Consider the following 27,513-nt stretch of genomic DNA (forward strand, 5'->3'; position numbering starts at 1 on the left):
AATTATAATACTATAGCATTCACGTGCTGTAATATTATAATTTAAGGAGAGTAAAACGAATAATCCATCATTTTTGACAAAGAGAACAGAATGTTGTATAGAAAGTTGTATTAAGTTAGACTTAATAAATAAATTCTTTGCATTTCGATCGTCAACTAACTGTAATGTAAATTTTAGACAGATAAATAGAGAGAATTGTTTATTCAGCTAATAGAGAAATTTCTCATGATTCACCAGAATTACTCCTTTTAATTTTTTGTTATTTATTAAATTTTATATCGTAACAAAAATTGAAAACTTATTTATATTTAAAAAATATTAAAATTTAAAAAAACACTATGATATTAGCTTGCAGTTAAGATTGTGTATGACACCATCTGTTATAAGACATTACTAAAAATAACTTTTATATTATTAATTATTATAAAAAGGCAAAAGACTTAACATTCTTTGATTCGAACGTTAAAACGGGTGGATGAAAATTTAATCGATTACAATACTTTTCCTATGTTATATTTTATAACATCCGGGAAAATAAAAAAAAGATAAATATATACTGTTTTAATGTTTTATTAAATAAATATATGTTATAAAGAGATATAGAGAGAAAAATATGGCATTATTTTACAACGAACAACGATTAACGTTTGTTTAATCGTGATCATTCTTCCAAAATGTGATAAAATCCGAATCATAAATGTAAAACAAGTCTTCACTTAACGTCGCTATACAAAGTACTTTGTAATTATTTACAGTTATTGTTGAATTTTCTTTACAAACAGTAAAATTGATTCTTCGAGGTGGAAAATAAATGCTAGAGGTTGCAGACATTATTCAATTAGAACAATATTAAAGAATTGTATCTTGTTTGTATCATTTAGCCTATAGCAGCGGTTCTCAGCCTTTTTTCACTCGCGGACATCTGAGCCTTCTTTGTGTAGACTTGTAGCACTAACGGATCCTTCTTGCGTACTCCTTCCTGCGTACAGTAAATCACTGATGAAAACTGCAGGCCTACAGTAAAATTGATTTCGTTATATCGTCGCAGTTTCCAAGAAACTGTGGACGACGTTAAGTGAGAACTCGCCGTATCTATTTTTAATCTGTTCTGTATCGATATATATAGAGAAAACTTTGAAGTTTTCGTTATGCCAGCCACTTAAACCAGTAAATGAGATTGAATATCACAAATATAAATGGAAATAAAAATCGAGAAACTCGATCGATGGCTCTGGCTAGATCTTCTGATGGTTTTGGAAAAATATGACAAAAGTCTAATTTGTTTTCTTCGTCGTCGAATTCGAAACCGGTTGTTTGTTTAGCAGCTGGTTGCGACGATTCTGTGCAACTAACTTTATTTGTGGCCGATGTTGGTTTCACAATCTGTACAAATAAAGAAATATTTCTTAAAATATATTTACAATATTCTTAATTTAAAAAGAAAACAATACAAATAAATAACTGATTAATAATTTTATAACATAAATATATAGATTCAATTTTTCTTTATAATTGCTTAAATGTCTCCAAGTGTTATAAGGTTTAATTTATTATTTATTTAATGATAATTCCGTGAGTAATTCCGAAAGATGAAACGCCTTAAAAAATTAAACTGAAAAATACAGCAAGTTTTACTAAACGCGTGACATAACAAAACTTAATATAAAAGATGATGAATATTTATATACGATTTAGTACTCATACTAAACTATTCGATATGAAAATTAAATAAGAGAAAGTAAATACACTTCTCAAAAGTGAAATCGCAACACCACGAAATAATTCGCGTAGCCTCATGCACGTTGCAGGACCGGTACATGAGATAGAAATATGCAAATGATTAAAAGAACAAGCAAAGATACGCAACAGACACCCGTTTATTCAGTAACAAATATGGCCCCCACGAGCAGTTATACAGGCCACTACTCGGCGAGGCATGCATACGAGGTTGTCTGAGGTATCCCTTGCCAAGCTATGTCCACTGCGGTGCACACGTCGTCTATGGTATGTCTTCGGTGCACCTCACGTCGGACTAGGTCCAACAGGTCTTCGATGAGACCGATCCGTCAAGGCTGTTGGCCAGGGAAGGATGTGGATTTTGTTCAGGCTGGTGGGAGTTCACCATGCAACGTGCGGTCGGACATTGTCTTTCTGGACACACAGCGTTGTGAGCCAATGGACGAACCACAGGCCTTACAATTCGTGTGACGTACTGATCTGCTTTTAGAGTACCGGTAACGTGCACCAAGGCTGTCCGCTAATCGAACATGATGCCTCCCTAAACCATGATGCCCTCAAACCATAATGCTAGGTATGGGGCCGGTGTGACTCTGGGAAAAAAGAGCTGACAGGTAGCGTTTACCGGGATACCGCCATATCCGTCCACAGCCGTCATTCCTTCACAGACAAAATCGTAATTCTTCCGTAAACAATACCCGATGCCATTCAGTGGTCCAGCGCTGTGTCGAGTGGTTAATAGCACCTCGGTTGCCGTCCAACCCGTCTTTATGGAATCTGTTGCGAATGGTTTGGGTGGACTCAGATGCACTCATTGACGGCGACAGGAAGTTTCTGATGCCACGTTCCGTGGCGAACGGGTCCCGACGGGCCGTTCGGGAATTTGCCAGTCTGTGCGCTCTGTAATGTGCCAGTGCAATCCGCTCCCTGTTCAATGTGTTTGCAAATGTTACTGCGTCCATCGTGTCACACATCGCTGGATGGTACTCAGGCGTGCTCAACACGCGTGGCAACTGCGCTCATGACAAATCAAGGTCGCGCAGCTCCAAGATACGGTCTGGTTCCCCAGCCGTTAACTGGTGTTATTCGGCACGCTGTCGTCTCGAGGCATTGTCTACGCTTCTTCGAAAATTCGTTTGCCGCGAATCGTCGTTGATAGCATTTACAGCCAGAGCAGGCTGCTGATTTTTATAGCCCAAAACTGGACACCACATTACCCGATGCGTACGCAAACTTAATCACTGCATATGTCACCTCTACCAGTCCTGCAATTCTTCCTGCTATTGCGATTTTACCGTTGAGAAACGTAACATTTCACCAAAAATATGCTAAATATATGGATTTACTTTTCCTCTAATTGAAAATAATTATTTTATAGCTGAAATGCACAGTCTATTTAACTCTCATGTTTTATAATTAGTCTACTTGTTTCAGTTAATTAATAGTTTTGCTTCATTGAATTTTTTTTGAACAAAATTTTTAAATTTAATTTAATAAAAAATGCAATGTTAGTAAGCAATATTAAAAATTGTCGTTATATTGTGTATTTATTACAAGAGAAACCGAGCTAACATTATCGTGTATAATTTTCTGCGTTATTCAAAATCTATTCTAACAGAATAGAATCTTCAAGAGAAACCAGAAAAATTTAAATATTCTGTTCTAAAAACATTTATATTAATATCCATTTATGGATAAGGAATTGTAATATAAATCATACTGTATTATTTCGATTATGGTTTAAATATTCATATACAGAAGAAGTTTGTTGATCAGTCACCTATTAGACTAGAATGGCGCTAAATTATCGGATGGTGGATTAAGGAACTAGTGTCGTAATTTATATTATAATAAATAGGTTTAACGAAATTTATTAGGTATTATATGTCAGAAAATTTTGAATTTGGAATAGTTAATATGCTTATGATAATAATACCTTTGTAGAAAACTTTATCTCTTTTTATAACGTCCATCTGATTAATTAGGATAACTACTATTATCGCAACCGCGTAATTGATAAATTCTTAGGTTATATGTAGAATTCATAATGCAGATTTATAATGCACTTTACGTATATTAATTTACGAATAACAATTATTTTATTTTTTACATTACAATGTTCAATAATTGGACTGCAATTTGAAAAAAAATTGTAGAATTAAATTCCCACTGTTATCTGGTTAAGAACAGATCTGGAAAGATTAGGAGCGGAAGGCCCTAATTAACTATATCATCTCTGGTGGTGGCACGGTATAAACCGGGCCCAGGGGTAGAGCAGGCCCTTTATGTCAAATTTTAACAAATGAAATACGTAGAATGCTTCTTTATTAATAAGAATCGGTGTAATAAAAGTGACATTAATTTATTGAGATAGGAACCGCTAAGTTTCCTTCAGGTACGAGGGTCGTCCCAGAAGTACCCGACCTGACATAGATGGCGGTACTTGTTTGAAAAAAAACGACTGTGTTCGAAAGTATTAACCTTATAAAGCTTAAGTTTGAAGTTTGAAGACGTTACGTTGTATAGCATTTTTTTTGGCAGCCATAAATAATGAACAATCTCAGTGAATTTGTAAACATGGAAAAAATTTGTCATCGTTATATGATACAATACTTTCATTTGAAAGGTTTCAGTCCAACCAATATTAAAGCTGAGCTAGATTCTACTCTGGGGGAGTCTGCTCCCTCGTTACAACAATAAAATATTGGGTGGCAGAGTTTAAACGAGGCCGTACGAGCTGCCAAGATTAACATCGTAGTGGTCGACCAAGTGAGGTGACCATGCCAGAAGAGGTGAAAAAAATCCACAAAATGGTTTTGGATGACAGTCGACTCAAAGTGTAAGAGCTAGCAGATATGGTACGCATTTAAAAAGTGCTGTACATCGCACTTTAACTGAAAATTTGGACATGAGAAAGCTGTGCGCAAGATGGGTGCCACATTTGCTCACGATGGGACATAAACAGCGTCGTGAGGATGTTTGAATCGAGTCTGGCAATGTTTCGCAGCAACAAAGCCGAGTTTTTGCGTCGATTCATAACAATGGATGAAACATGGGTTCATCACTTCACACCTGAGACGAAAGAACAGTCGAAACAATGGACTGAAAGGGGAGAATCAGCTCCAAAGAAAGCGAAAACAGTTCCATTTGCTGGCAAGGTCATGGCGTCAGTTTTTTGGGATGCGCCCAGGAAAAACAATCAACGGCAAGTATTATGTGAACTTATTGCAGCGCTTGAGTGATGAAATCAAGAAAAAACGGCCACATTTGCGCGAAAAAGTAAGTGTTGTTTCATCAAGACAAGGCACAGTTCACACATCCGTTATTGCGATGGCCAAAATCAATGAGTTAAGGTTCAAATTGCTTCCTCACGCACTCTATTCGCCAGATTTAGCCCCCTCGGATTGTTTTCTCTTTCTAAGCTTAAAAAAATGGCTTGGTGATAAAAGATTTGCCAACAATGAAGAGGTGGAGTCTGCGGTTGATGGCTATTTTGAGAAGCTCGACAGTTCTCACTATAAACAGGGGATCGAAGCTATTGTACATTGCTAGAAAAAGTGTATCGAGCTAAAAGGAGACTATGTTGAAAAATAAAGATATGTTTTACCAAATTTTTTGTGTCTTCTTTGTTAGGTCGGGTACTTCTGGGACTACCCTCGTATAAGAAAAATCCCCAGCTCCCCTCTCGAAGGCCCTGAGTATAGAAGCATATTAAATATAAAAATTCCACCTTATTTTAATTTTATAGTGTTTTTGTGAATTTTAGTTATACATTTATCATACTGGAATTTTTTATTCAGTTCGATAACGTTGTTTAAAAACTAATAAAGTAGATATTACGTTAATCTTCAATGCAAGAGAATTTTGATTGAAAATCTATTATTAAAATTTTAAGAATATATTCGAGTGTTCTATTTGTTATTTAACTTTATAGTGTAGAAAAACGAAACAATTGACTTACTTTAAATAAGGACGGCTGTGCTTTAGAAGCATTGGCAGGATTAGAAGTTTTCGACTTTTCGGAAGAATTTTGACTTTTCCTAGCTATAAAATTAACAAATGGGAATTCCAGAAATGCACAGAAGACTAAAAATGTACAAAGTTGTATCCAAATGTCCACAGCCTTTACATAAGATACCTGAAAATACACATAAGTGTGGATTATTAATCGAGGTAAGATAATATATAGGATGTCCCAAAAGTCTTCATACAATGATACAAATCAAGGCCACCAGTGGCCGAATAAATAAAACTATTGAACACTTATAGTTGGTTATTGGTTTGTGCCTGACCAGTGACGACCATGCAGTGTTCTGGATTTTCTTCATGTGTCTAACACCTAAACAGAATCCAGCTTCCGCATAGGTCCTGCTAGAAGTTACCCCACTGGCAGATTACCCATGTGTTCTGTTGCCTTACTCCGTCAATCCACTGACACAAATCTTAATGCTGAATTTTAATGTTTTCTAAATAAAGTTACATTTCATCTTTATATGTATGGAAACTTTTGGGACACCCTGTATAAATTCATTTATTTTGCAATACAACAATTATATTGTAGTTTTTATTATAAAAAAGAAATTCCTGGAAAAACATGAAAGTACATTACAGTGGTGCCTCGTATAACGTACGCTGCGAATAACGGACTTTCTGTTTGACCGTTACGTGACTCGAGCAACGGACTTGCTGCGAACAACGGACTTTCTGTTTCCACTCTTTTGCCGTTGCCAATGACAATCTGCTATTTTTAGGATATATTAGTATTATTAGAATGTATTATTAGTATATCTGAAGTAGAAATGTAATGTAATATATGTTGATGATTTAAATAAACATTAAATGTAATGTAATACAGTATATGTTGACGATTCAAATAAACGAAATGTAATTGTGTAGATGCCGAGGTGGCGGGACGAAAAGAAGTTGTAAAAAACAAACGGAGCGAGAGTAGCTCGTAGAAGTGTTTAGAGATCTTAATTAATAAAGAATTATTCGTATCATATAATCTGGCAAGTTAAGTCATTTATAATGCATCATGGCTTCTAAAAAAACAGAAGGGTGATTTCAATAGAAACAAAGCAAGAAATCATCAGGAGTGAAAGTTGACAAAAACTTTCTTGTCGAATGGGGAGAGGTTCAGGAGTTTACCAACACTTATTATCCAAACACAGCTGAGGCCAACAGGATCAATGATCTCTACGATGACACCTTTGTCCGTCATTTCCGACAGGTGTTAAAGAAGAAAGAGAAACAGACCACCTTGGTCATGTTTTTCAAGAAGCCAGAGGGCAAAAAACAAAGGATGGAACAAGAGAAGTTGACCCTGCAAGTTCCGGTAGCCTCTCCTGAATCTGACTCCGATCAAAAAACAATAAAAAAAGACCCGTTGCAATGTGTAAAAAGTCTGTATCTGTATGAATGTGTAAAGAAAGTGTTCTTCCACCTCCTCCTCACAACATCTGACTACCCGGCATAATTGGTGTCTGCTCCATTTACATTTATTATGATACAGTACGGTTATTTTATGCTGCGGAACGAATTATATGTTTTAATATGTATTTCTATGGGAAAATGCGTTTCGTATAACGGACGTTTCACTTAACGGACATGCACCTGGAACGGATTAAGTACGTTGTACGAGACACCACTGTATATCAAAAATTAATTTCATTAAATGGAGAGAGGAGAGATGGAGGAAGGGATAAATTAAATAAAGAAAGAATTGAATAAAATTTGTTATTTTTTAAATTAAATTCTAGGGAAGTTGACGGTGGGAATAGTTTAAATTCCATATACATATGCATTTTTCTCTCTTAATCCAGCTCTAATAAATATAGTCACCAAATTTTTTGATGCATAAAGAACAGTCATGATATTTGTTAAAATATAGTAAGAATAATATTTTGACGAATGGGCCTAACGTCAATAACAATAATAGGCCTACTATCAAAACATTCTTAGTTAGATTAGTTATAAATATTTACAAGATAAGATTTTTTATTGCAGGTTGATTCATATCCATTTAATTTAATATTTTATTGTAATATTTTAAATATCCTAATAAATACTTATGAGGTAAAGTTATACACACATTTGCCACGTTGATTACTGATATGTATTTATTATTGTAGCATCGATACTGTTATTAATTCTATAATAGATAAAATATCAGGTTAACTTTATCATTTATAACAGGTTACAAATGATCTTATATGACATTATACAATATAATATCATACAAGTTCATTATATGTTATTCTTTCTAAATATTATTAATTTTACTTACCCTTGGAATGGATTCTTTAACACCACTGGAATTTGTGATAACTGTTAAAATTGTTGTGATTCCCAAAGCAGTTCTTGCTGGAACAGCATAAACGTCCAACCAAAATGATAACCAAGATACTATAACTAATAAGCTGACAGGTAGATATACTTCCATCAGGTAGAATGGTATTTCTCTTCGAAACGATAGTGTTGCTTCTATACCACTGAATTCTCCTATTTGAATTGAAAATAAAATTTAAAACAATATAAAAATAAAGAGATTTAAAATCAATATAAATTTGTAGTGCTTAAAAGGGATTGAATTTTAAAAATAAAATAGATTCAAATAAAAATAACTCGGGTTTATGGCAAAATACAGTTAGGGCAGAACATAAAATCTGTACACTGTTTTCATACAAAAACTTGCCTAAGTACTTAAAGCCTCCATTTTTGTTTACTGTGTATTCTTATAACTCAGACACTTAACTCGCATTTGTAATACTGTATTAAAGACTATTATTAAGGCAAGAACATATATTTTGGAGAACAGAGCAATAATTACTTGTAGATTAAGGCATATGAATAAACTGAGCTCACTCAGATGAGCACTTCTTACGGTACGTGCAAGTGTTCATATGGGTGGGCACATGAACTTTTACGGTTAGCCAATCAAGTATCAACATTTTTATAATCGTTTTCCCTAAGTTTGTATAAAATCAGATTCTATTTTTCCTCTTCAATAATTAGATTTTCCTCTTTCAAATGTTTTCCGCCACTTTTCCTCCTCCTATCTTTTCTGTATGGGCACGAAATGATAGGACGATTTTGATCTAAAATGACTTCCTGGCATATAATAACGCCACATTAAGTTACGTTACGTTTATCTGTGTGAACGCATCTTAAGAAAGAGATGGGTACGTGAATTTTCGTACATTCTTACGCAGGTCACTACGTTCAGATGAGTGGCTTTTTCGTGTTTCATCCAACAAGACTAATAGTCCATCCGCCATTTTTCATCACTAATATAATCAACGTGTTCAGCTCAATGGATGAACTCGAAAAATGTCACCCATCTGAACATCTGATCCGCAGAGTGGCCCACATCACCCATCTCTTTCATACTCTAGTTCATTTATATGCCTGTATCATGCTGTTCATTCTAATTTGTGCACTTTTCTTGATAATAGTATTTAAAGTCATAGAAGAACAAGAAAAAAGTTAGTCAGCAACTTAAAGCATAATTACCATGCCACTTCGTGTTTTGGTGATTTTATTCCTCCATCTAATGGAATATGAATAAATTTGCTCATTGGAGAAGAAAATTCCAATTTACTTAGATTATGTCTTAGATTTTTAATCAGAAAAGTTAACTTTGACATTGACAAATATCTAATTATCATATTTTATACGATGCAATTATAAATAAATCACAAAATAATCCATATTGATATTTTATGAGGAATTAAGAGCTGTTCGAACATAATTTATTCTGAATTATTCTTTCAATCACTTTAACAGTGTATTTTTATTAATAAGACTTATCATACTGGTGTATAAGATTACAGACTCACAGTTATATACACCAGTATGATAAGTCCTATTAATGGAAATACACTGTTATAGTGATTGAAAGAATAACTTTGATTAAATTAAGGACATAGATGCATATTAATTAATAATTTATTCTGTTTTCAGCATTTATTTTCTGAGAATGTATTATTATATATGTTATAAGTGCATAAGACATTAAAACAACCCTAGAATTACAGTGGTGCCTCGTACTTCAAATTTGATTCGTTTCAGGAGGCCGTTCAAACTGTGAATTATTCAAAGTCCGAATCAGTTTTATCCATTATAAATAATAAGAAGTGAATTAATCCGTCTCTACACCCTTATTTTAATTTTTACCTGCTGTATAATAAGTCCTATTAAAGCTAGAACATTCGACATTATCTTTATCCAGAAAATGTTCTGGTAATTCGACGCTTTCTAGAAATATTACGCAGTCTTTTTTCCATTTTAAACGTAAATCTTGACTTCCGTATAACCCTAAAAATTGTTTAATAAAGAAAATCGTGATTAAATATTATTATTATTATTACTTTACGATTTATAAAATAAAAATATTTATAAACTCACAGCTCATTATTTTAATTCTGCATTTTTGTTTGTCGAAGGGATAATTTTTCAGATTCATTGGACAAGAAAGGGTCAAACGTAACCTATTTTAATATAAATTCATTTATAATCAAATATAATTAAACTTTAAAACACAATTGAAAGAAAACTTGCCTCAATGAATAATATACGCTTCCATTCGATTGAATTTGTACATAAATGTTGTCTTTGGTGGTCGATACCAATTGGCTTTCTTTTTCGTTGTTGAAAAACAATGTAGGGGTCCAGATTTCGTCGCGGAGACTCTTCATTCCAAAGACTCTTCGACCAAGACTTTCGTTGTATTTTAGTCTAACATCAGTCCACCAATGACGCAAAGAAGCATGCAATTCGAATGTCTAAAGTCAAACAGTAAAAATATTATATACATTCACTTTATAGTATGATACGTTCATAATGTCTGTGGTAGAATTCTAAATATAGAATTCTACCACAGACATTATGAACGAAATCGTTTCTAAACGAGTACACTTTTGTTTTAATTTATTAAAAATAAATTTATTGTTAATAAATATCTATGTGAAATTTTAATATTCATCTCATAAATTTTCACTTAAGTTATGTAAATGTTTAACATTTTCATTCCGTGATACAATATAATAAATTTTCTGTTAAAAACTAGTCAAATGGCCTTATTTTTAAATATAGAACAACTTAAATTTTATGTATATAAATTATATTTTTACAATTATAATGAATATTTAACTAAATTCGGAAATTTTAACAGATAATTTAATTTACGATTATTCTATAATTATAATTAATTCAATAACATATTCAACATGTGTATATAGTTAAAGGAAGAGTTAATTTTAGTACTAATTGCTCTACATTCCATTAATCATTAAAGTTATATTATTTATGAGAAAATAAGGATATCTGAGAGCTTAATTACAATTACATATCTCTCGAGTATATAATTTTCAAAGGAGAAAATAAATAAATTTATCGACTAATCAATCATATACGAACACGTTATTCTATACGTCATTTAATTTTTTTATACATCGAATTTACATCAAACGAGCTCCTATAAAACTTGAACGTTGTTTTTAACTAGATATACCTTTTCATTGGGGTGCAATTTTGGAAAAAATTGTAGACTTATAAATTTCCTTTAATTTCGAGAACGGAGACAGATAGATGAAAGACCAGATAAGATATGAAAACCTTAGAGGCAAGAAGCCCTGATTAACTATATAAGAACTTCCGAATCAAACTGGAAGTCACGTTATTTCAATTCAAAATTTTTTCCCCGAAAGGGGCGCTAGATAGATGACCGGCACGGCTCTAGTGTTAAAGGAAAAGTATGATGTACAGGGGCAAACCATTACTAATTTGAGGTGGAAAGCATATATTTTAAATTAAAAACATGATTAAAAATTGCAATAAATTGCTCGTTTTTCTTTATCTTTATCGTGCCTCTTTCAGACAGAAGGAAAAAAATTTATTTAGAATAAGATATAACATATATACTAACATTATTTTCTTTTATAGTTTATATATAAGTTTCGTAGTTAATTTTACGAATTTTAATATTTTTATTCCACTATTATTATTTTACAATATTTAGAAGAGTTACCTAAAAAATATGATTTTATGGTTTGTATAACTTATAAAATATCAGTTATATAACTACTCATTCCTTTTTTTTATGTAACTTCTATTGTATAAGTTATATTTAAAAAAATGGAATGAGTAGATGATAGAAAGCAGAAAATATGTCTTTGATATTATTTTGTATACGTCTCTGTAACGTATAATATCCTTTGTCTCTATATACAAAGCATTTAATACCGAATAAAATAGTTATTAAGATAAAACAGCCTTTTTCTAAACCAAACAATGACGAAATGCTTTTATCGATTCAACGACTAAATAGAAAATTATTATTAAAATCTACGAGTAAATATTTGATTATAATATATTGATACAATAGCAGTTTACGTAAAATTATTTTTTTTATTGTTACTTTGCAAATGTATTCCAAAATTTTAAAATAAAAAATAAAATAAAAAAATATTTTATCAATTATTAATTTATCTATATACAAGAGTTTCAAGTTAAATATTTTTAAAATCATTAACAATATTTATATTATAATTATGCAAATATAATAATAGAAAATGAAACTCTTGATTAAATTATATTCTATATGAAACTCTATCATTAAATTTAAGAGTTTCATATAGATCTATATAATCTATATGAAACTCTTGCATTAAATTTCCTCCAATCGGCCCTGTGTTTGCATTCACTCCAATTGAGTAAGTCCATACGTTTGAGAATTTTTTCTAAGTTTTCTGCATCAAATTATACGCATAACTTTAATAATTTACATCAAAATTATATTCATTCTTCATCATAAATTCTCTCTCTCTCATAACACCATAACGTAGCCTTAATTCATCATACGTAGATTGGACCGAAAGGCATTATTATACTCGTATAGATATGTTACGAACAAAGCCTGAAATTCGGCCAGTTTTCGAATTGGCTGGCCATTTCGTACTTTGGCCGAGAGAAGTGGCCGCTGTCCGATGTACTGTACTTGTAATGACCAGTGTATATACTACTCTGGCCGGCCATTTAGCAAAGTGGCGGAAAATTTCTGGCCAAAATTCAATGTGCTGATGCAAGACTATCCGGGACTGGAAGATGCCACGTTGTGACGATAATATTCCGTATGTCTGCTGCTTTTCAGAGAAGACCCTGCCTCTGAGACTTGTTCTTATTATTCTGGCATAATGGTTTCATTGTGAACAGTGTATTCCTCGTATTTTTATAGTATTCTATATGAATACTTTGAGTTCAAAGGTTAAATTTTAGGGCACGTATATGTGTTGCTGACAGTACGTACTGTACGTACTGTCAGCAACACATATACGTGCCCTAAAATTTAACCTTTCATCACACGTACGTACTGTACGTGTAATGAAACACATTGCTGAAAGGAGATAATTATGCCAAGGTTAATAAAGGACTGTTTGCTGCCACACGTTTTCCTTTAAAGGAACGTATTAAATTAGCAACAGAAGACAATTTATTGGGGCTGTATCCCATGTAACAATATTACGATTTCAAAACATTCATAATTGAAATTGTTTTCCCGTGGTTGTCCCATGGCTATTTCTGATTGGACAAATATGCTGGCTGAAGTTGGACTACACGTAAATGCGGAAACATTTGATATGCAAATCAGGTTCTCGGATACTTTTGAATACGTTGCTGCAAGTAAAAGTAAATAATAGTGGGATCCTCATCAGAGAAAAATACAAGGTTTTTTATGTCAATTAAACACGCAAAAGAAAAGTAGAAAAAAAAAAGTGTTGATTATCTTCGACTAAGAAAATATGATGTTATTGAAATTGATGGCAAATAAAAAAACTTATTGTGCCAATAACAGGGCACAATAGTGATATTTTGTACTATGTACATACAGAAGAATTTTTCGACATATTGCACGATACCCACTTGTAAATTGAACATGGAAGTCGCACGCGGATGGAAAGGAGCTACAAACTAAGACAAAAATGTCACCAAAGAAGTCATTACATTGTAAAGTACAGTACCTCCGCTTATGCAAGCCATGTCATACCAAATTATCAAATCCCAAGAAAGGTCTAATTTCTAAACCTTTGATATATAAAAAATTTAACTCCAAGATGCCAGGTAGATTTTACAGATAGACATGCAAAGTAACCCTGACGGCAAGTACAAGTTTATGCTCAATTATCAGGATCATTTAACCAAGTTTATATTATTGCGACCTCTAAAAAGCAAAAGAGCAGAAGTTGCTTACCAGCTACTTGATATCTTCGCCACTATAGGTGCTCCAAGTGGGTTTCAATCAGATAATGGTGAGAAAATTTGCGAAACAAGTTATAAATGAACTAAAGAACATATTGCCTGAACTAAAAACCGAGGCATAACCAAAGCCAAGATTCCGTTTAACGTTCCAACCAGGATGTTCATAATATGATGATGACATGGATGCAGACAAATAAATCAACACATTGGGCTAAAAGTTTCCGATTTATTTAATTAATGAAAAACCGTTCTTTTCACCAAGACATTCAGCAATCGCCCTACGAGGCCATGTTTGGCTGCAAAGCAAAAGTGGGGCTGAGAACCTCAAATCTGCCCGGAGAGGTTGTAGATAACTTACTTACAAACGACCATGACTTTTTTCTTCCGACTTTGACCGATCGCCTCATGCCACTTCGCAAACTGGCCGGCCAAATCCCAAATTCAAGAAACGATCGGATATTTGCCAGTCAATTTACAGCGACATTGGCCATTTTCCGATTTGGCCGGACACTTCCCGCTTTGTCCGATTTCGGGCTCTGGCCGTAACATATACATATATATATACTAGCAGATGAGCACGGCATTGCTCGGGAAAAAATAATCCCGGGGGGAATTTCGAAAAATCCCTTCTTAGTGTGCGTTTTCGTGACGTACCCTATCTGTGTACCAAATTTCAATTTTCAACTCCTAACCGTTTGGGCTCTGCACTAATTATTATTATTATTATTATTATTATCAACCCGTCTCGATTATATATTAGATGATAATTGTCGTCACTTACTCTAATTGCAAATTTTTTATTTACGTAAAAGAAACCAGCGATGATATTCCAATGGGAGATCTTCCGAACCTCTTTATCAAATCCAGCATCTGTTGCAGACAAATTAAAAATTCTCTCCGAATATTTTACTTAATTACAAATAAATTTTATAAAATTTATTATAGACTAGCAGGTAGACCCGGCGTTGCTCGGGCAAAGGTAACGATAGCGAAGATTAAGATTATTACGTTAAAGTCAACATTACCCGTTTTCACAGAATGCAAGAATTGGGTCCCCCGTTTCCAGATTAATTAAAAAATTTTTAGATGAGTCTAAAAATATCTTCGATTTCCTGCAAAAACGAAAAAAACTGCACTTTCTCTTAAAACGTCGCTATCTCTTAACAATTCCATTTTTACGTAAAACTTCCATTGTTGACACTTCCATTGTTACTTAACACTTCCATTGTTGATGGAAGTGTTAAGGCTTAATCCCGTCCTCCTCCCCCGTGGGGAGGAATTTCGAAAAATTCCTTCTTAATGTGCGTTCTTCTAACGTACCCTAACTGTGTACCAAATTTAAACTTTCAACTCTTAACCGTTTGGGCTCTGCACTTATTATTATTATTATCATTATCATTATCATTATCATCAACCCGTCTCGATTATATATTAGATGATAATTGTCGTCACTTACTCTAATTGCAAATTTTTTATTTACGTAAAAGAAACCAGCGATGATATTCCAATGGGAGATCTTCCGAACCTCTTTATCAAATCCAGCATCTGTTGCAGACAAATTAAAAATTCTCTCCGAATATTTTACTTAATTACAAATAAATTTTATAAAATTTATTATAGACTAGCAGGTAGACCCGGCGTTGCTCGGGCAAAGGTAACGATAGCGAAGATTAAGATTATTACGTTAAAGTCAACATTACCCGTTTTCACAGAATGCAAGAATTGGGTCCCCCGTTTCCAGATTAATTAAAAAATTTTTAGATGAGTCTAAAAATATCTTCGATTTCCTGCAAAAACGAAAAAAACTGCACTTTCTCTTAAAACGTCGCTATCTCTTAACAATTCCATTTTTACGTAAAACTTCCATTGTTGACACTTCCATTGTTACTTAACACTTCCATTGTTGATGGAAGTGTTAAGGCTTAATCCCGTCCTCCTCCCCCGTGGGGAGGAATTTCGAAAAATTCCTTCTTAATGTGCGTTCTTCTAACGTACCCTAACTGTGTACCAAATTTAAACTTTCAACTCTTAACCGTTTGGGCTCTGCACTTATTATTATTATTATCATTATCATTATCATTATCATCAACCCGTCTCGATTATATATTAGATGATAATTGTCGTCACTTACTCTAATTGCAAATTTTTTATTTACGTAAAAGAAACCAGCGATGATATTCCAATGGGAGATCTTCCGAACCTCTTTATCAAATCCAGCATCTGTTGCAGACAAATTAAAAATTCTCTCCGAATATTTTACTTAATTACAAATAAATTTTATAAAATTNAACTACTATTAGAATTATATAATACTATTATATAAAATTTAGGTACAGTGCAGCTACAACCGAGTTTATAAATTACGTTTCTCTGGACCCATATACTAGGGATTTTTTCGAGCACTAAAATTATACTATATTTCTTTGGTTTAATTATTCAATCATCCAAGAAAGGAAAAATTGGCTAAATAACATAATCGTCAACCTAACTAACGTTCAAATACGGACTCATATAAGTAAATTACTAAGTAAAGGTTTAATCTTTAATGGTCCAATCACTGTTGATAGAAACAATTGTGCTTTTAACGTAGAAAATATCATTTGTTTTTCACCAAAAACATAAGAGCAAAAAATCTGATTAAGAGAAGAACTACAGCGCGAACTGTTTAAGTATAAAATCACTAGTAATAGAAAAAATAAAATAATAATGTATAAGCGTAAAATAGATAATCTAAAACAATTTTTTAAAAGATAACAATTTAATAATAGTCAAAGCGAATAAAGCAAATAATAATTGTGAATAAGTATCACGATAAAAACATCTACAGGCAATTACTAGACCAAGATGTACTGTACAATGAACTTAATAATAATCCTACTGACTCATTTAACAAAAAATTAAAAGAACCCTTGATAAACTTGAAAAGTAAAACCTTATTAATAGGATTGAAAAACAATTTATCTTAAGAGGAGAGAACAGAATACCGAAGTTTTCCTATAGAGTTAAAACTCAAAGAACCCGTTTCGTACAGACCTTTAGTAGACATAAAAGGCTATATACAGTAGATCCCCCTATAAGACGGTAGATACGTTCCGTTCTTTATGAATCAATTTTGTAGGAATCATAGTTTACGGACTACGGCTGTTTGAAAGGTTTTCTTTCATAAAATTAATCGATTCTAGACTAATTCGACTCAACATTTCCAAAATACGTATATTTTTTTGAAAATAATCCGTATAAACTACGTTATAAACAAAAAATTGTAGGATTGCTTACCGAGTGTGTACCGTTCGACTACGCCCGTTGCTAAAGCTTGGTTTCGTCGCGGAACAGCGCATCAAACCGCGGCCGCGATTTCTGATATTATTTTTCTGCGAAAACTTCGTTGACCTTTGGAGACATCCTTAATATAAATAATTTTTATGGCCGTTAAATAAGAAATGTTTCTTTCACAAGAAATGTATAAAATTACAGTACTGGACAGACGATAGGTCGCCTAACTCGCCGTAGCGTGACGCTAGACGGCGAAAAATATATATTTAATTATAATAAAGTTACAATAAATTAAGTTAATATATAATTATATATACAGTACCTAATTTATATATAATTAATATATAATTATATGTACAGTACCTAATTTATATATAATTATATGAACAGACGATACTAAACTCAATTTATCCGCCTAAACGTCCGTAGCGTGGCGCTACGGACGGCGGGAAAGTAGTTCGGCTGCCCGATGACGTTTTACGTATTATAGGAGTTATTTTTACCGTTGTTTACGGATACTGCCACAATTTTTATAGGAATCATAACTATAGGAAACGGTTTTATAGGGAGATCTACTGTATTTTATAATCTCGAATTAGTTTTAAAGGGGGAAACTAAACGCTTTAGAAAAATCTCATCATAGTATACAAAGCACCGATAGTTTCATACAAAAATTAAAAACCCTGTAGCGTTTAAACCAAGTTATAGACTAGTTATAACTATTTTATTAGCAATGATAAATTCTATAGGCAAAATGGTGGTATCCCGATGGGTTCGGTAACAGCTGAACTTAGCATGTTCCGTAGACAGTGTCATGCATTACACTTCTGAAGTATCCAGTTACATCAAGAAAAACATTTTTTACACGAACATTGACAAAATCATACAACATAACACTAATAAAACAACTGAAATACAAGATGTAATAAGAATGTTTTTAACGAATGGTTACAGCAAAGGCATAATCAACAACTAGATCAATAATAAGGAAACTAATAAACACAAACATGAAAGCAACAACACCACTCATAATTTTTTTAAAATTCTATACGAAGAAAATATCTTTGAAAGAATCAAATTTAAATCAAACAAATATGGTATAATTTTAGTGCCCGAAAAAACCCCTTTTTTATTGTTTTAGTGGTAAAACAGTTAACAATGTTATGGTTTTAACAATATACTTTCTTATGTATATTGTTTACCTCTCACCGCTATTACTACTTTATGTATCGTACCGTCATATCTATTGTAAGTTCACAATTTTTACACCTTGTTATATATATTTTTGTTCCTGTAAATCATTAACATTCTAACTGTTGTTATAGCAGTATACCGTATATTATCAATCGTCACCATTTCTGTAGGCTACTTCTTATAAACATGTAAGTTAAAAATTTTATGTTAACTTGTATGCATTATTTCTTTAACAGTTACATCACAAAAAGGAAATAAAAATGATTTTCTAAAGATTGCCCTGTTTCTAATTGATGGTGTAATAGGTCTAGCGGAAAAGAAAAGCCGCCATAGAGCTCATAAAATTGAATACAAGACTAGACAAGAAGCATATTACAAAACGTTATTTAAATTTATTTAATTTTAAATTTTATTAAAAACTTAAAAGGAAAAATAAATTTTATTTTATATACTTCTCAGTTTATTGAGAAGAATATAAAATTTAATAAGATTTAAAATAAGACAAATTTAATAAATTTTTGTTTTGTTAGCGAACAAACTAAATGTAAAAGTAAATGGTATTGATTAATAAAATTTATTTTATCATTTCTCTTTCATCTAGATTCAATTTCTTCGCCATTTTTCAAACAATTCTATAGAGTCTGTACCAGCGGTGTAGTCGTGCCAAGACATACCAGAGTGGCAAAGGTCAAAGTACAGGAAATCCTCGTTAATTCGAACTCAGATAGTACGAAATCATGTTAGTTCTGTAACTATCCGGTCACAGATATAGAGATTTACATGTTAAGGAATTCGGTTAGTTCGAAATACGGCTAATTCGTAATTCGTATTACGAATTAACCGTACGAGTAGCAGATTAAAATATTTGTAAGGCTTTATGCTACAACATTTAGGCGACTTACTAGTTTTTGTGCCACTTTAAAAATAGTTGCGGCTACATTTCGAGGAATTCTGCTTTACTTTTATAAAACCTGTCTAATATGTGAGGGTTCTCATCGGACACGTGTTGTTTACATTTACATTTATATTATTATTGTTTTTAATTAACGAAAACAGCGTTCGTATCCGTATTTCGTTTGTTTATTAAATTACATCAGTTACGTCTCATTTAATGTAGTATATAAAAATATGTAAATCTAGGATAATTCGAAACTCGATAATTCGAAAACCCGATTGTTTCGTTCCTTGAATTTCGAACTAACGAGTGTTTCTTGTACTTCTACTGTATTTTGTGAATATCTAGGTTAAACTGAGAAAATTAATTACAGTTTGCATAGTTGTTCGAACTTATTACGAAAATATCACATTTTTGGTGCATTTAAGCCGATTTGCAGATATAGGGCCACAAAGTTGCTCTTTATCAACACAAAACTCCATAGACGATGGCACATCTTTAGTCAGTGGTGATTCAAACTCGGCACTTTTTAATTTACTGTTAAACCCCTGGTTTACATAAAATGTATCTCGCTTGCTGTAGATTCTAATATTGTAGATTTATCCTAAGATTCTAAAATTTATATTACTGTGAATGACCGATATCTGGCGAATGTCAACATTCTCCAGCGAATGTCAGCATTCACACAGTCATTTCGTGTATGTACGAAATATTTGCTAAATATCATTATTTCTCACTTACACCGGCAAATGTCGACATTTAGCATGCACTGATGGTGAATGTTGAATAAAAATATTTTTATTACGTTAAGACAAAAATGCAACTTTTTAATGTCAAAATAGGAGAAAGCTTAAGTAACAGCACATGTAAATAAACTGTTGAACCTAAAACGAACAGTACATTCTAAATCATTAAAGAAAATAATACACAAAATTACACACACATATATATTATGTGATTGACGGTATATAATCTTATTTATTGCAACAACTTAAACTGTTATGGCACTTTGAATTGCACAAGAGTCCCTTGCTTTTACAACTGCATTTATTCGTGGAACACTTCTCTTTGCAATGGTTAAAAGCAAGGGACTCTTGTCCCTTGCTTTTACAACTGCATTTATTCGTGGAACACTTCTTTTTGCAATGACAGCGTGTATAGCCTTGACCTCCACTTTTCGAATTAGCTGCAGCTGCTTGTCTTAGCGATATTTCTTGAGAAGAAATATCATCTATGGAAAGTAACTTTTCTTTACAAATTACGAACTGATTGCGGGTATAAAGTTGCTTGAGAGTAATTTTGTTTGCTAATTTATAAAAGTCGGCGTCTTCTATTTTAACAACAACCGCCAACACATTTCAAGCATCTGTACGGCCACGGTCGACATTAGGGACTTGTATTCGTACGGTATCGCCAATTTAAGCAGAAGGAAATGGCAAAGAATTTGGCGACAGACTGTCGCCTCTCTGTCGACATCTGCTTCTCGGGTGTTGTTTCGACCTCCACCAAAGCTTATCTGTGCTTGTCAACATATACCGGCTATTGTTCGAATGTATATAATAATATAACCAAATATTCGGTCTTTCACCGACGTATTTTGTATGTGTCAACATTCACCAGAGAATATCGACATTCTCTAATTTCAGTCTTTCACAGTAACATATATAATTTATAAGTATCTCTAATTATAATCGTTTCTGTAGAAGAGTAATTCTCGAACTGTGCTCTTTAAGCGATGGCTGAATGTACTGCGAATATGAAAATATATTTTAAAAACGAAAAAAAAAACCCATTTGTATAAAGATATACATCATCCATTATCAACAAGTAATTAGGCTAGACTTTTAGGTTAATTATTACTGTACACAGCTACTAAGAGAGCCTCGTTAACTATACCATACCCATCGTGTATTCGGACATACTTTAATTATTATGCAATTTCAAAATACAGTATTTAAAAAAATAAAGAATTATGTTTTAAAATTTTATTGAATAAAAGCAAGATTTACCATATCTTTTGAATCGATACTTCCCATGTATCCTATTTCAATCTGCGCTCTTATAGTAAGTTGTTTTTTACCTGAAACAAAATAAAATATTTTATTTATTTATTTATTATTAACAAAACAATAAAGGATAAAATGTAAATTAAACGTAAAACTTTGATTTAATTACACAAAATAATTAACGTGTTGATAATTCTTTATACCAAGTTTTACTTTCCTTGCTGTTATATATAACAAAGGAAAATATTAAGTTAAATAAAAAAACAGTTATAATTTTATAATTTAATATATACTATATTCATAAATCGAATTTTCTCGTAGATTTCACGTAGCTATTACAATTAAAATTATTTTAACCCCAGGTTTTCTTCGTGTGTCTAAACCTAAATAGGGGCTATTCCCCATAGAAAGTATTTCCTGGAGGCACCCCCTTAGTAAAACGCCAATGTCTTGATTGCCTTATTCTATCAATTCCACAATTCTACAGTGTTTATTATTATTCCTTAATTTTTTTTTTATATCCGACTTCGTATAAACAATATATTGTTAGCAATCTTTTAAATCTTTCATTCTTTATTGTTAATAGTTTGGTTAGTTTGTGCTCTTAATCTAAGATTTAATATATTCTAAGTTATTTATGGGATATTCGTTTTACTTCAAATAGACTTAATTATCTTTATTATAAAATAAATTAAATTTATTTACTTTAACTTACCCGAATCTCCGGGTGGACGATGATTTTTGTCATATTCTTCATCCTTTAGTTTTTTAAAAAAATCCGTTTCGGTATATTGTTCGACTTGTCTGGAAAAAAGTTACTATAAACAAAATTAATAAAATAATAGAATATTATAACAATTATGATTTTTTTACCTGCAATTTATTTATATTATTAATATTATTAATTAACGAAAATAACGTTCTGTATAATTAACCGTATTCCACTTGCTTAATAAATTACATCAGTTACGTGGCATTTGCCATATTATACAGAAATATGTAAATCTTAGGTAATGATGACACTAATGAAAGTTTATTCTATTGAAATAATATACCAAAAGAACAATTTTTTTTATATATAACAATAGTATAATCAGAAAAAGCATTTAGTATCTCATAGAATATCATTTCAAGCTATTCAATATAAAAACCATAGAAATGACAAACTACTCACAAGATTGTATAGTTTAAGAATTTACAGTTTGATAGATTAACAAAAAAAATATATTTTTAATAAGTTTATATTAACATTTTAAAGGGTTTTAAACGAATTTTTTAACCAAAGTATAAAAATGACACACTTTTATGGTGTCGTTAGAAGTCAGATACAGATACAGAATATTGATATAGATTTTCTTTTATCCTTGAAACATTTTAGAAATAGAATAGTAATATTTTATTTAAATGATCCAATTTAAAACATGTTTAGCCTTAATTAAAAATTAGTTATTCGTTTTAATTCTACACGAAATGACTATAAACATTTAAAATGCTTGTTGATAAAAATAATAATAATAATAATAAACAAACATTGGAACAATGTTTTAATTCAAAATGCTTTATGCAAATCGGTAAAACTTCTAATTATAACTAAAATAATTAGCGATATTTAAATTTATCAAAGTTTCCTAATAACTGAATTAATGACATTTATATTACAATTAAAAACCGACTCTTCGTATTATCTTGTAGTACACTATAAAATATTAATAAAGGTTGGCTAACAATTAACAGTCTGAAATGTTGAAGTAAATATTCAAAATTTGACATTTATTTTTTAAATTTTTAAATAATTGTTGTATTAAATACGTGTATTCTTCCTAACAGATAAAATGATATATTATTTAACATATACGTTTATGTAATTGTAACTGTAATACGTGGATCGATTCAAGATCGTAACTAGCACTAAAAGACAATTAATAATTAAATAATAATAAAATAATAAGTATTTTATTATAAACTACTACAACTAAATCGAAAATGAAAATATGAAGTGACAAACACGTGACAATACAGAACACATTTCTCTAAATAGTAGGATAGTGAAACCTAAATTTACCAATTTCATAATGAAAGTTAAATCCGAATTTAAAGCAAAATTTGCTGATTTAAAAAAAAAAACGGCATCTTCAATATGAACAACTCTGAATTAAATACGTGTGCTTCAGTAAATACTCAGAAATAAAAGCATTAGCCATATTTGTTTGGGTCAACATATTTAGATATGTCAAGAATATTAACTTCATAAAGAATAAATTTAGATCTTGACTCATAAATGTTCGCCTCCTTGACCTACTGAGAATAAGTTCATTGACTATAATCCAAATTTTAGACAGGTACGCCAACGTAAAATGTAATTACTCATATTAAACATGAATTTTCATAAGATTGTATTACAAGTATTGTTTATATATATATATATATGTATATAAACAAAGAGTAAAATCTTTGTTTTAAAAGTGACCACGAATCTATATGTTTACAAATATAAATTTGTGGCCATAGTATATAATAAACACAAGCAAATTACACCCTAGAATTTTCTTAACATGATAAAAATATACATGAGATTTTTGAGTAACCCCTTTCTTTTTAATTATGTAAATATTTGATGTTTTAGCCAAAATTTATTCTCATTTTTACAGAAAAATGACTTGTTTCAATTCTAAAATTCATCATTTTATTTTAGTTTTTGTAAGCATAACAGAAAAAATAAGATGATAAATTTATATATATTTGGAGTTTGACTAACGAGCTGGCCACGCATTTTGAGGGTGTTTTTCACATGATTTATCCAATTAGAGGTTAGTTTTTCCATTAAAAAATTCTACCGAGAAGCACCCTCCTCTCAGCAGATCGCCGTGTGTTGTTTTGCTTCATCTCATCAATCCAATCCTTATATGTACTGTTTATATAAACTAGTAATATGACATACAGTACATTATATAATGGACTTACTTTCTTTCATTTTCACTCCTTCGGCCCTATAGGCACTAAGAGAGTTTTTTTGTATGGCTATCGTGGATTAGGTTAGGCCCACAAAGAAGAGGCTGGCTGGTGAGAGACGGGGCCCGAACGGACCATTCCCAAAAATTCATAGAATTGTTTCGACCTGTCCGGATTCGATCCTGGGTCCCCCACAGAGTAGACTGCCACCCTTTCCCTCGACCATCCGGCAATCAATTGTGAGGCTGTGAAAACCTCAATGATTTCGCCTCAGAAGAAAACGAGAATGGAGATAATAAAGAAGTATTCCAAGAGAGAAAGAGACATTGGAAGGTGTTAGGCCTATTATAAGGTTTTAATAATCTATGGATAATGTGGAATCAAGCGTGGTAAAAGCACAGACTCTTGTAAAAGATGTCCAAATAATAATACGTTATATTGACCTATATCAATCTGTATTTATCTATCATAGTAAATACTACACTGTTCGTTGTAATAATAGTGTTTTGATTCTTTATGATGACATGTTTGATTCGATGAGATAAGACAGCGTAACACACGGGCGATCTGCCAAGAAGGGATGTCTCGCGCGAGGACTTTCTCCTTCTATGGAAAACTGGCCTCTGTTTGACGTATTAGGCACGTGAAGAAAACCCGAAAGACTCCAACCGCCAGCCTGTTGATGACGTGCAAACCCGTGACCAACTAAAAGTGTTCTGTAGTGTTATCCACTCGGCTACTGGTGGGTTTGATTTATTACGAATAAAATTTATTCGTTTAAACATAATGTAAAAGGTTTAATTTATATTTTAGTAAAGTATACTATGAAAAGGGAAATGTTTACTTTAATCGAATCGATTATTTTTTGTTACAGAAGTACTTCTCGTGTTCAGGACAGGAATAGTTAAAAAGTGTATAAGATTAATTTATTAAATAATGGTATAACTTCATTATTAGTTTTCTGTAATGGTTTATTGTGGAAAAAAGTTTGGCATACATAAACGATAAATTAATTTTTAATATTATTATTATTATCTTTTATAAATTATAAAATATTTATGTATAGTTACCAGCATTTGATAAGATATCGAATAAATAATTTATCTAATGAATTCAACATTCATTTCCTAATGCATGCCTTTAAATTTACAATTAAATTAGAATCACTGGTACAATCATAAGCAACAATGTGCTTTATTTTATATTCATATCGTAGCCATAGTAACTATCTGCTTACATGTTTCATAAATTTCTCACAAGTACTATTTTTAAAGCATTACACGTTTATAACTGTTATATATGTAATTATACATTTTATATAATCGAATATCTAATAACGGAAATCTCTCTACAATGGCCACCTCTAAACAGCGGCATTTACTTTTTAAAATAAAAATGCATACAAAATAACCTTCAAACCACGGTCATCTCGTCAATGGCCATTGTTCATAGATTTGACCGTATATGAAATTTTTTATATTAGCTTTTAAGTGACCAGCATCTTTCACTGAGTATACTTAGATCCATCAAATTTCTCCCTGCATAATCTTTTAACTATAATCTCATTTAGAATTAAAAGAGAAAGCGAAACCACCACCCATCTAATTGTCACGGTACCACTCGAAACACCAGAAAAATCAAAAAGGAAAAAAGCATTTCAAGTATGTGCGCGCATGTTGGCGCCTTTTAATACATCATAATGGTGTAAAGACTAAGAAACTAAATTTAGCATGGTCAAAAGACATAGGTAGTATTAAATTTTACTGGTTAAAGGTCAAGTAGGGGAAGATAGAGAAAGTTATGGATCATATCTCGAATGGAGTCGGACTTAATAAAAATTTTAGTCGTTACTTGCATTTACAATTAAAAAAGAAACATCCCTACCCTAAAAATTAAGCTTATTGCTTTTTTATAATAATTAATAATATAAAAGTTATTTTTTTAATTAAAAAAAAAGTCATAACAGATGAAGCAACACACAATTTTAACTTCGTTTCTTAAACATAAATACTCTTCGCTGGGAGCGTTATGTATTTATTCGCTGGATTTTTTCGATTTACCAGTGTATATGTGTCTCCTTTTCACGTGTTAAAATTGATCAATAATTTGTCAAGAGAGACTTTCTTCACTTTTGATATTGTCCGTTAAAACAGATATTGCTACAGAACAGGACTTTCTTTTCTATAATTGATGAATTCAGCTATACTAAAAGCAGAATAGTTTTGTAGGTGAATTTCTGTATAGCTATTGAATTTTCCAATTTATTGTATCCGTTATTTATTACTTCATTCTGTGTTTTACTGTCTGCATTAATCAATTATTATCTTCATTGCTTAATTTAAAAAATCTTATTTCTTTCTGAAATTTTATAATGAAAATTACTAACAGTTTTTCAGTTTTAATTCTGTTAAAATGTTGGATATAGTTATTAGAAAAACACTCTACTGTCAGAAAATTGTTGCTATCTTAGTCAATATTTCCTAAACAATACAAAATCTTTTCCATCGATTGTCATCGTTTCAGTAGTAGTTCAATAGTACAAGTCAATAATATTATACCTTAACCTTCTTCCATTCTAAGCCACCAGATATGTGGGACGAAATAGTTATTATCTTGTACAATACCTGTACACTCGTATGACTCTTCCGTTTATTAACACCGCGAATTTCCATTTGAATGAAATGTAATTAATATAATCAACTACATTTAATCGATCGATTTTATATAATTTATATACATTTCTAGAAAGAGAAAATGAAAGTATTTTATAGAATAGTATTCTCGGAGTTGTTATATATAAAATTAATAATTAAGGAACAATTATTTATTGTGATATGCTCACAATTCCGGCCTGCAATTATTAATCATATTTTTAATATATTTAATTTAAAATATATGTCCTCCACCTCAAATTAGCAACTCTTGCCCCTGTACATCATACTTTTCCTTTAACAATAGAGCCATGCCGGTCGTTTATCTAACTCCTTTCAGGAAAGAATTTTTGAATTGGAATAACGTAAATTCCTCTTCGAACCGGAAGTTCAAATTCAGTTAATTGGAACCTTTTGCTCCTAAGCTTTCCATATCTGCTCTCGTCTTTCATATATCTAGCGATTACGGAAAGACAGACGGACAGACAAGCCTACTACCCTACTAATTTTAGTGGTAGGTTTAGAGGTAACATTACAATTGTTTTTTTCTAGG

The 27,513-nt window shown here is 31.6% G+C and overlaps 1 protein-coding gene across 1 annotated transcript; it reads right to left on the reverse strand.

The window, feature by feature from the left end:
• Positions 1–1,139: 1,139 nt before the first annotated feature.
• Positions 1,140–27,273, reverse strand: LOC111619170 (glutamate-gated chloride channel-like). Its single transcript, XM_023360862.1, has 9 exons — positions 27,251–27,273; positions 22,076–22,164; positions 21,364–21,434; positions 10,297–10,520; positions 10,144–10,226; positions 9,913–10,053; positions 8,024–8,238; positions 5,699–5,875; positions 1,140–1,383 (listed from the first exon to the last, which is right to left on the reverse strand). The coding sequence occupies exons 1-9, from the start codon at positions 27,271–27,273 to the stop codon at positions 1,147–1,149; spliced, it is 1,260 nt and encodes a 419-aa protein (XP_023216630.1). The 3' UTR covers positions 1,140–1,146.
• Positions 27,274–27,513: the final 240 nt, after the last annotated feature.

This window comes from Centruroides sculpturatus, unplaced genomic scaffold (genome assembly GCF_000671375.1).
Source record: "Centruroides sculpturatus isolate CEXI.00-Female unplaced genomic scaffold, Cexi_2.0 scaffold79, whole genome shotgun sequence".
In the NCBI taxonomy this organism is placed as follows: Eukaryota; Metazoa; Arthropoda; class Arachnida; order Scorpiones; family Buthidae; genus Centruroides; species Centruroides sculpturatus.